Genomic DNA, 11,419 nt, shown 5'->3' on the forward strand with positions numbered 1-11,419 from the left:
CTGTGGGTCAGAGAGATGTTTCTGTCCAGTGAGACAAAGCCATTCAAAAGCCATTAGCAGAGCTAGGCCTAGGGACGAGTAGGCAATTAGAATTCAACAGGCAGAGAAAGCACAACAAGGGATACCTGCATAATAAATGTTTATAAATGCACAAAAAATTTTAAGTGCTATAAAAGTTTCTTCTCTATGACACATAGGCATTTATTTATTTATTTGTTTGTTTGTTTATTTATTTATTTGTTTGTTTTAGGTTTTAAACCCTTAACTTCTGTGTATTGACTTATAGGTGGAAGAGTGGTAAGGGTAGGCAATGGGGGTCAAGTGACTTGCCCAGGGTCACACAGCTGGGAAGTGTCTGAGGCCAGATTTGAACCTAGGACCTCCTGTCTCTAGGCCTGGCTCTCAATCCACTGAGCTACCCAGCTGCCCCTAGGTATTTATTTATTAACAAGTCACATGAGAGACGGTGAAGGCTCAAAGCCTTTGGAGGACAGCAATGCATGTACTATTTTATGAAGTTAAATTGTACTTCTGATTTCCCTGATGGTAGTTGTAAGGGAAGAAGGAAATATCCACTGTGGGCAATTTTGAAAGCTTGTCTGGGGTATACAAATCTCTTGTCCTGACTCTGGCCACAGGCTACAACTAGGATGCCATGCCCCAAATAGGAATAGCAAAAAGTCCATATGACTTTCAGCCAGCTCTTCAAGCTTGTTCCCCCACCCAACCCCCATCCCATTCTGGCTATATACTTCGAAGGGCCTCTTACCACAGCTTTCCCCATTCTTCTAATGCTTAGATCAGAAACCAGGGTATGAGCCCTCTCTCTCTAATGGGGCAAAAAGACAAAAAGGCCTGTAGAATCCTTCAAGGTCAGTGAAACAGAATCAAAAGCCTTATTGCCTGGAGGGGAAACTAACAAAAGCCAGCTCTAAAAAGCCTGGAGAGTCAGAAAAAGGTTATTATTCCAAAGGAGAAAGGAAAGGGAAAGTCCAGAAGAAGCTGCCTCAATAAAGCTCCCTAACCTTTTTCAAATCAGGCCTTTGGCTCAAATCTGGAGGCACATCGAGGAATTTGGGGGGAGGGGGTTAGGAAGGGGACTTGGTAGGAGAGGGAACAGAACAGCCAGCTCTTGCAGACCCATGTTTATCTGAAGTGGATTCTTTTTTTTTTAACTTGAAGGTTAAAGCGTTTCTATTTGAAACATCTGTTTACATTCCAGAGTCCAAAAAAAAAAAAAAAAACCCAAGCCCAAGCTCAAGTCCTATATCCGTCCCCAGCCCACGTCACAGAGACAACATCAGAGCCTTGCAGGGGGAACATTCTTAACCCTCTCACTGGGTTGCTGAGGTGACTCACACCTCCGGACTGCCAACACATGGTCCACACTTTTAAGGGGCCAGAAGAAATGGAGTAACTGAGGTACCAGGACTAGGAAAAAGGGACTGGATAAACCAGGCAACTCTAGAAGGGAACAGGACAAAGAGTATGGAGATTTTCTAGGAAAATGAGAGTATAAATACACAGAGTTTGACCTTTTAAATAGACCAAGACAGGTACCTTGAGAGGTATCTGGCTGGGCTCCTGCTCTCTAAGTGGCAAGGGAAAGAAGACATGGCAACAAAAATATCAGGGTGGGCTGCCCAAGACCAAGTGATCTACGTGGTCAGCCCCTTTACCTACTCTGGATAGCAAGTTCTCAGGGGGCTGCTTCTTGAACAGAGAGTTTTTAGAACCCAACTAGGCTGCCAATAGTTAGATGAAGCCCCACACAGCCAGCTGCACTTACCAGCATCAGGAATGGTAACATCTGGTATTTTAGGACTCCCCCATTAGGACCATGCCGGTTTCCTTATCTAAGCAGATGGCAGTTTTGTGCCATGACTTCTTCCCAAGCTCTAAGTTCTCTTTCCCATACTCCACAACAAAGATAGCGACGCTATCCCATGCTTCCTTCATCTAAGTGCCCTTTCCAGCAACAACTCAGTGTCAGTCACTTATGCACAGACTCTAACCATCTCTTCTCCCTCCTGTGGCTAGAGATGTTCCTTCCAAAACACATACATACAGAAGCAAGGGCAATCCTCCCCAGTCCCCCACATACACTCCTGAGTGCCAAGCACTGCCAGGAGGGGTGGGGTGGGCATTTTGCCAGGAAAGCCACTCCCTGAAGGAAGCATCTTGTGGTGCTGGACTGGTAGGAAGGCTGTGCCAGGGAGGCCCCAGATACTGCCAACCGGTACCTAAGAGTAGGGGAGGGAGTGGTTAGAACCAAAAGCAAAATAATTTCTTGATGATAAACCATATTTAGACGGTAGGGATATCTATGAAATTCTTCCACAAACACAAATCAGCAGAGAATAAACATTTCATTCTCTGTTCTTTAAAGAGAAAGAAACTGAAGATAAAAACTGGAGATGGTAGAATACCGATCATGAAGTTAACCCAACATAGAGCCTTGGATGTGCCAATCCTTTCATTTGACTCCTAAATTGCTCAGCCTTCTTGCCAGATGCCAGACACTACATGCTCACCTATACTCATCTTCAGAAAAACTAAGTGAGAGCAGCAACTGGGTGCAGTGTTTCTTCCCATTTTCTCAACACTCACACACTCTTTCTGTTTCCACACACACACCCCTGGAGGGAGACAAAACAACCTATTAGAAGATGGTGTCAACTGGGCCTGAGCTCTTCCAGTGATCCAGTCTCCCCCAGGATACTAACAACCCTGGAAGGCAGTAGGGAAGGGAATAGATTGGGAGTAACAACAACTTGTATTTATGTAAGTGCTCTAAGGTTTCTAAAGAACTTTCCTCACAATAACTCTATGAAGTAGATAGTTCAAGTATCTTCCTCATTTTACAAGTGAGGAAACTGGAGCCCAGGGAACATAAGGGACTTGCCAAAGATGCCCCATCTAAGCGACCAGAATCTGAATCCAAAACCATGGCTCTTTCCATTTCTATTCTCCTCACCCTCTTGCACTGGAGCATGAAACAGTAAGCAGCTCCAACAAACAAACAAACAAAAAAAAAAGACTCCAACAAACACAAGAAAGGGACAACAAATCCAGGAGAAACTATGATCCCCCACCAGCCTTTACCCAAATGTCTGCCAAGAAGAAACTGAGGTCCAAGAGCTACTTTATCTAAAGGCGGATACAAAATAGAGACAGGCATGGGAGCCACAAGCCTATGCTACCTGCCTAGAAGTAAAAGATGGGTGGGCAAGCTATAGAGCTTACCTGCCACAGGAATGCTGTGGAGAGGAGTCCGCGACAGGATTTCCAAGGACTGTTCCCGGCCCGACATCCCATCTGAAGAGAAACAGGATTCCGTTTCATATATGGTCTGCAGCATCTTGACCAGTCCCTGGGCCTTGGGCACCAGCAGCATGCCAAGGTTGTGGATAGGGGGAAGCAGTAGGCTAGAAGACGGGCCAAACTAAGGCCCTCACTGCTCCAAAGCTCCCTTGGTCCTCCTGCACCCACACCACATCCAGCCTGGACACACTCAGGCAGAAGTCAGGAAGCTCCAGATCCTGCCAGCCCAACGCAAAAGTAGCAATCAGCCCGCCTAGCCTATCTAGCCCTTTTTCAGACTCTGGGAATGGATCTGGAAAGGAGAAATGCAGAGAATGGTCAGTTACTCCCAAGCCTGAAGAACAGGAACATCACAGGCTGGAGAGCCAAGAGCTCAGGGGCAAGGAGAGGAGCTCAGGGGCCAGGATCTCTGCATGCCCAGTCCCCGGGTGACAGCTCTGGGCCTGGCTCCCCCGCTCCTTCCCAAATGAGCCGGCAGCTGGCAGAAGACTGAAATAGCAATGGGGGGAGGGCCCACGCTATAAATAGGTGGAGCATGCTCAGGGAGCCTCAGGCCGGCTGCCAGGAGCCTGGGCCTGGCGGAGGCCCCAAGGGGGGGAGGGGGAAGGGAAGCGCTCCACTCTGGGAGGAAGCACCAATGGGGGGGGCAGGCCTTGTAACTATGGCTAAGGCCACAAAAAGCTTGGCTAGGAGGTGGGCTAGAGATGGGGAAAGGAGAAGGAAGAAGTGATGGCTGTGTAGAATGTGTGTGTATGAAAGTCTGGCTTCTCGTCTGGCTCTCTGGGTGGGAGTGCCGATGCAGACAATGAAGCCAGACTTGATCTTCTACCACTCCCCCAACCCCACCCACATTGGAACAGGTAAGGGAACTGGAAAAGCCTGGAGAAAGCGTAGCAGGCAGGGCCAGCCCAGCTCAGGAGCACAAGGCTTCCCCTGGAGGCTGTAGGAACATCTGGAACAACCACTCGGGTTTCCAACAGCTGGGAGACTAGACAGGGTTAGATTTGTTTGGTTTTCATTGCCCTTCAGGGCTCAGTGGCTCCTCCTCCCCTCCCTAGCCCATTCAAGAAGGAAGAGGGAAGGGAAGAGGAGAGGAACTGATGAGAATCCACCTCTCCTCACAGTGTCATCTTCTGAAACATCACCCCAACTCATCCTAAGGTCCTCAGCCCAAGGAAGGCATGCAGCTTGGCAGGCCCACATTCCCTGAGGGTACAGAGCTGCTCACTTGCTCTAGTGCTTCTAGCAACAATCCAGAAAAAGTCAAAAATCCCCATCCACTCCCCTCACCTCCAAGAAAGGACCCAAATGAGGTAGCCTGGATACTTTGGTTTGAGCCCTGGATGTGCCTGGCAGGAAGGGGCTCAGTTTTCCTTCCAAGAACACAGCCAAAAGGTCCCCAGGCATAAAGCCCACTGCCCTAGCTTGAAGCACAAGCCTGGCCCAGCAGGGCAAGTAGTAGGTACAGTAGAGTCCACTATTCTGATGTGCCAAGCATAGACGTCATAGCTGGCTAGGGGTTGAAAAGGCAGGGCCCAAGGAATGGTTAGGAATGGTGCCTGTCAACCTACCCCTTCCCCTCAATTTGTGCCTTCCAGTGTGCCCAATCTATCCCCCTGACCTCAAAGAGGCCTTTTAATAACCAGATTATTTCTGGACTGCCCCCCTCCCCCTACCTGATGTCACCGTTGCTATTTTAAGCCCCTTCCCCCCATGGGCCCAGGGCCAGTGACACCCGTCCTCTATGCTGGACAGGATGACCTCATGTTCATGTCAAGGGCCAGGAAGAGGAACTGGCCAACCAAGGACAAAAGAGAAACCCCAAGGGCCCACCTGTGCTTTATTACCTATCCTATAAATCCCTACTCCAGAATTCACCATCTAGAAATTTCAAAGTATCTGACTTCTATTAACAGGGAGTTGGGATACAAGATGGAGAAAAAGAGTCAAGAGAGGAAACTAAGGCATTATATGAGATAGAAGCCAATTTCCCTGGACTCCAGGTAAGTTAGAGGGTGGTTCCACTCCTTAGCTTTTGCAGACTTAAGGGAAGAGATGATCTAAAAGTAATTACTCTCTCAATGGAGAAGTAAAGGGAAAAAGATACCAAGCATTCCATTTTCATCACCCATTTTCCATATTCTACCTTCCACATTTATCCTAACACAATCTCCCTCATTGTATGGATGTCCCCATCTAGGAGGAACACAGAAATAGGAGAGCTAACTACATGTCATTCATCAAGACCTGAATACAAGAATCCTGCTGGCCCAGGACTCCAGCCACCCAAGCTGAGAACAACCAGAAGGGCTGGCTATCCCCTGCCCTGCCTCTGGAGCAAGGAAGAGATGGGTGCTACATGCAAAGTAAAAGGAATTCAAGTGGGAATTCATACAACATCAAGGGAGTGGGGAAGAGTAGAGTTGGATCAGTTTCTGTATCTCCAAAAGTATGTTAAGGCACTCAGTTGTCATACCTCTATCTCCCTCCAACCTCGTCCTGCTTAAAAGCAGCCAGGAGTAAGAGAGCTCCCACTTTGAGGAGAGAAGGACTGCTCTAGCAATAGCCATTGGTCTGCCCTCAAGAGTGTGGCCCCTAAGTAAAACAAGAAGACTCAAAGGATTCAGTGTTTCCTATTTCAGGGAAAGGTGGATCCTACTTATATCAACTATATTTCCCTGGATCCTTAAGTTGGGACGACCCTGAGGTGGTCATGCACCTTCCATCTCCTTTTAGGGGGTATTACTTCTAACCCAATTCAGATATTTGATTGAACAAAGCTCTTCTCTTTAGGGATCTCCAAGGGAAGATGAAAGTTCTTGATGTCTAACTTCACCCCTTCACTTGTCCATATAAGTAAGTCTTCCTACCTCCCACTCAAGGATCTGCCCATGCTGGCTCCACCCTCCCAGATAGAAACAACTTCACTCTAGTCCTTTTCATCTGGGGTTTTGGCAACACTAGCCCCTCTACTTTGGAATGTAGCATGGAACAATCTACAGTCTAGCTCCCCAAAACATTTTTAATTTTTGCTTTCCTGGAATAAGGGGTCAGGGATAGTGAGGAGAACAAGACTAAGGAAGAATAAGATTTCAGTTCTCAGGTATTCACTATCGTAGCCTTGCTATATCATCTACCTTTCACTAAGAGCTATCCCCAGTACCTAGACTTAAGATTCTCATGTGATATTAAGTCCAAGGAAAAATGGAGAGATTTGAAAGCTTAGTCTATTCCAATAAAACTAATAATATAAGGTCACACACACACACATACACACACAAACCCTGAACATGCATACACGTGTACATGCTTGTGTACACAAATACTATACTGGTCTCAGAGCCTTTGGATAGAGAGCTTTATGAATAGGGTAGAAGTTGGAGAAGGGAGAGGAAGACTGAGGTATGTTCTAATCTGTGAACACAGGAAAAATGCTGGAGCCCAATAGTCAACATGAGAAGTCCAGATTCTTAGACAGCCCCCCACCCCCCACCCCCACCCCACCCCCGTGCCCAAACACAATACCAAGCCACTTTCTGCTTCTGCCATCCAGCTGGCTTCCTTTTCCAGGAGAGGCATCAAGGTCTTATAAGCAGAGCCTGAGGCTGGGAAGCCAGACACTTAAGTTCTCTGCTCAACCCCACCTTCATGCCCCAGTTTCTCTTGCTGTCCAAAAAAGAAAAGGGGAATGCTGTTCCCTCCCTGACTCTTGGGTGGAGGAAGGAGAGAAAGTGTGCAGTGCTTAGGGATCTTGGGCAGCAGCTTCTTGCATAAACACAAGGTGTTGCTGTGATGCCTGCCTCCCACCTCCACAGGGTATAGAGAGCCCTGTCCACCTCCTTCCCAGGTCTCCAATTCTAGGGCGGACTCACATCACAAAGGCCTGGCTCTCGTACTCTCTGGGCAGTGCCAGAGGGAAAAGGGCAGAAGCTGGAACCAGTCTGAGGTCAGTACTCAGTTCCATTGACCCTGAGTCGCTCAACTTTGCTTGTATTTGAGGTCAAAATTAGTCCAGCAGGGGAGCTAGTATTGACTCTTAGAATCTCAGTTTTAATAACAAGCTGAAATTGTCAAAAGAGAGCTAAACCCTGGAGCCTGGGTTGCCTGAGGCAGAGGTATATCCCCAAAGGGAAGATAAAGCCAAGGAGTGGGCCTCCTCAAAGAAGTAGATCTGGCTTCATCAGCTGCCTCTTAGGCCCAGAAAACAGCTAACGTGGGGGAATGGAGTTGAGACCTTGTTTTCACTGGGTCCCAAAGGAATGCCTGGCACAATTAAGGTCATCTCTGACTCTTGGAAAACCTAATTTCCCTAAAAACTCACCTCAAGGGGTAATTAGTCAACTCAATAGATAGAGCTAGGCCTGGAGATGGGAAATCTTGGGTTCAAATCTGGCCTCAGACACTTCTTAGCTGTGTGACCATGGACAAGCCATTCAATTCCAAATGCCTAGCCCTTACCACTCTTCTACCTTGGAACAATACTCAATATCAATTCTAAGACAGAAGGTAAGGATTCTTTTAAAAAAAGGTTCAGCTTAAATTCCACCTCCAAATGAGCTCTCTCTGGATTCTCTTGCCCCATACCCCTCCCATCTACCAACACTTCTTTCTCAAAAAATGTCTTGTATTTTATTTTGTCTGTGTACATATTCTCTCCTTTGATAAAACCTAAATTCCTTGAGGGCAAGAGTTGTTTCATTTTTGTCTTTGTATCCTCAACTCCTGATACAAAGTAGACAATAAATACCTATTGACTGCTTGATCCCGATTTAGGAAACTCAGCACATAGAAGGCATTTAGAGCCTAGTACACCTTAGTACCTAGAACATGGGAACTATTTAATGCTTGTTTACTTATTTGTTTATTTAATAAACTGCTAAATTGTGGGGTAGATAAAAAAGGAGACAAAGGGAAACTAAAACTTTTTTTTTGTACCCTATCCCACAAATGAACCTCATTTTATTTCTAATAATTCTAGAATCACAGAATGCCAACATTGAAAGGGATCTTAAAGATCACCTACTCCGATCTTCTCATTTTCCAGTTGAGGAAATTGAGATCTGGAATTCCCCGACATGTCAAAAATTGTGTACAGAATTATTCACAAAATGCCAAAGGAGGATCTGCTAAGAGCAATTAATTAATCCCAACCACAATGCTGATGTTGTCCAGGGGCCATCAAGAAACTTTAAACCAAGCAAAGCCTTTTGTTGTAAGAGTTATAGGAAGACTACTAACCTTTTTTTTTTTTAAACCCTTACCTTCTATCTTAGAATTTATACTAAATATGGGTTCCAAGGCAGAATAGTGGTAAGGGCTAGGCAATTGGGGTTAAGTGACTTGTCTAGGGTCTCATAGCTAGTTTAAGGCAACATTTGAACCCAAGACCTCCAATCTCTAGGCCTGGCTCTCTATCCAGTGAGTCACTTAGCTGTCCATTTACTAAGACTTTTTGGCCACAAGAGAGGTCTTGCACACATTCTACTTAAACCTCACAGTTCCCACACTGGCATTCCCTTTCCCTAGCAGATCAGGCTTTTATCCCACTTAGAGAAAACATTATATCTTTTCCATCCTTACCTAGGCAGGGAGGAATTAAAAGGCCAGATTACTAGAATTCCCAGCTGATTCCATCACCCCTACTTTCAAGGAGCTCATGCTGCCATTTTCCCAAAGTCTATGAAAGCCTCTGGGTACCTTCCTGCAAGCTGCCTTGGATAGAATTCTTCACTTCCCATTTCTTTGACTAAACTGGAACTATAAAACCAGGGGAAGGAGGAGGAAAATGATTGCTGGGTTCATTCCTAAACCTGTCTCTGCAAAACTGTAAGCAAGAGGCTTCATATCTAGGCATAGGAAATAGAATCCCCAATCCCTATAGGGAAAAGGAAATAAGAAAAACAAGGAATAAGCTGAGCAAGGTTCTTATAAAGCCTTCGAATTCTACAGAAGGCACAAGGGACAACCAAGGAATGATTGCAGTTATTACTCTGACCACAGTGAAACATGACCCTTCTGAGAAACTTCTAGGGACCAGCCCAGACCACATGGCTACACACCCACAAACATGCACACAGACCCAGGGATACATGCAGACACACCCAGGTTCCCACAGGTGAAAGCAGCCAAGCCATGGTGATCTGGGGTGGGGGCAGGGAGTACCAGAAAACCTCAGTCAAATAGACCCCAGATCAGGAATCCAACATCTTCAGGAGGCTGGAGTAGGGGAATAATTGTGGTAAGGGAGGGAGGAGGAATACAGTAATGGTTAGTAGCCACTAGATTCTCCAGATCTGTCCAGGGCTCTGGTTAGGTTCTTTAGCTAGACATGGGCAGAATTCTACTCTAGAGACAGACACAGAGACAAACAGACATACACACAAACACATACGCACATATACACACCAACACAAAACTGGAGATAAAGATGGTCACCTTAGGTTGGACAAGGATTATACTAGTTTATTGACAGTTGCATATATAACACCTGATTCTAAAGTAAGATAGTCAAATTTTTGACTCAGCTAAATTCTTATGTTCTCCTTATCCTATCCCCTACCCTATCATTCCTCTCTCCAGCCCAAACCCCAGTCACCCTTTGGCACTAAGGCCATGAAAATTATTCAGCTTGGCTCAGCAATAAATCTACCCCATAAGATATAAATAACCCTAAGGGCCCACCCCGACCCCCAACCATCCTACAAGGAATACAGCCTCTTACCAGACTCATTAGGAGAGTTCATGCCGGCTCTAAGCCCCGTGGGAAGCTGGCACTAGGGGCTGGTGGCTGGGGCAAGGGGGGAGGGGATGGGGAGCTGTAGAAGTGTCAAAAGAGATGGACAGACGGAGCCCAGGACTTCTACAACTCTACCGCCCGTCCGCAGCCATCCTTCAGGGTGAAGCAGTCAGGCACTCAGAGTAGCATCCCTGGTGGAAGAGATGAAGGTGGGGTTAGCCAACCCTCCACCCAGTTAATAGACTCATAGAGTATTAGGTCCAAAAAGGACCTGAGAAATTAGCTCAACTTCCTCATTTTCAGATGAGGAAACTGAGGCCCAGAGAAAGGAAGTGACCTTCCCAAAATCCCAAAGCAAGCTAGAGACAAATTAGGGACTAGAACTCAGGTCTGACTCTACTCCATGCTGAATTCTAAAAGCACAAGAATGAAAGCTCTCATGAGGGGTGCCCCCAAACAAATTCAATTTGAGGTAATATAATTCATCTTTGGATATGGGGAAGAATAGAGAATGTAGAGACTAGACCAATGGGACATCCAGATCAGCACCTAGAAATGACTAAATGAGTAGGAAGAACAAGTCTCAGGTCCAATTCCACCTTCTGTAGGAAAGAGGCCTTTTTGGATCCCCCCCAGCTACCTTCTACTCTGGAAATATCTTCCATCTATTTCTTATATTTCTTTTTTTTTTTTAAACCCTTACCTTCTGTCTTAAAAGTCATACTAAGTACCAGTTCCAAGGCAGAAGAACAGTAAGAACTAGACAATTGGGATTAAGTAACTTGCTCAGGATCACACAACTAGAGAGTGTCTAGGGCACATTTGAACCCAGGACTTCCCTGTCTATAGGTCTGACTTACTACTCAATGCGCCACCTAGCTGTCCCAATATATATCTTCTATACACCTAATTATTTACATGTTGTCTCCCCCATCAAAACATGAGCTCTTCAGTGGAGAAGATGGTGTTTTGACATTTTTTAATGCCCGGTGCCTGGCAAATAATGAGTAATAAATGTCTGATGACCGACCAAGGAATTAGAGCAGTGTTCTATGGGGGTTACTGACATTCTAACAAACACTAGTTAGGAATTAAAAGGCAAAGAACTTGGCACAAGCTCACCTGAAGCAAGCTCCATCAGGACATAAAGGCAGAGAACAATTTCACATACATACACTTTCCAATCCCAGCTCTTCCATGTAACCTTGAGTGAATCATTTCCCCTGTCAATTCCTTCATATGTAGAAAAGGGGATTTAAACTAGATGGACCTACAGATCTTTCTATGATTTGAAATTTTATGCTGAGCCTGGAGCCACCAACCCAATGACAGATATATAACTTTAGCTACATGCAAGTA

General features: G+C 45.9%; 1 protein-coding gene across 1 annotated transcript in view; it reads right to left on the reverse strand.

Moving 5' to 3' along the window:
* HDAC5 (histone deacetylase 5) overlaps positions 1-3,433 on the reverse strand; it is a 28,170-nt gene extending 24,737 nt beyond the window's left edge. The window contains exon 1 of the mRNA XM_044675969.1: positions 3,247-3,433. Coding sequence (XP_044531904.1) covers positions 3,247-3,397 — 151 coding nt within the window. The 5' untranslated portion in view covers positions 3,398-3,433. The remainder of the gene's footprint in view (positions 1-3,246) is intronic.
* Positions 3,434-11,419: the final 7,986 nt, after the last annotated feature.

This window comes from Gracilinanus agilis, chromosome 4 (assembly GCF_016433145.1).
Source record: "Gracilinanus agilis isolate LMUSP501 chromosome 4, AgileGrace, whole genome shotgun sequence".
NCBI lineage: Eukaryota > Metazoa > Chordata > Mammalia > Didelphimorphia > Didelphidae > Gracilinanus > Gracilinanus agilis.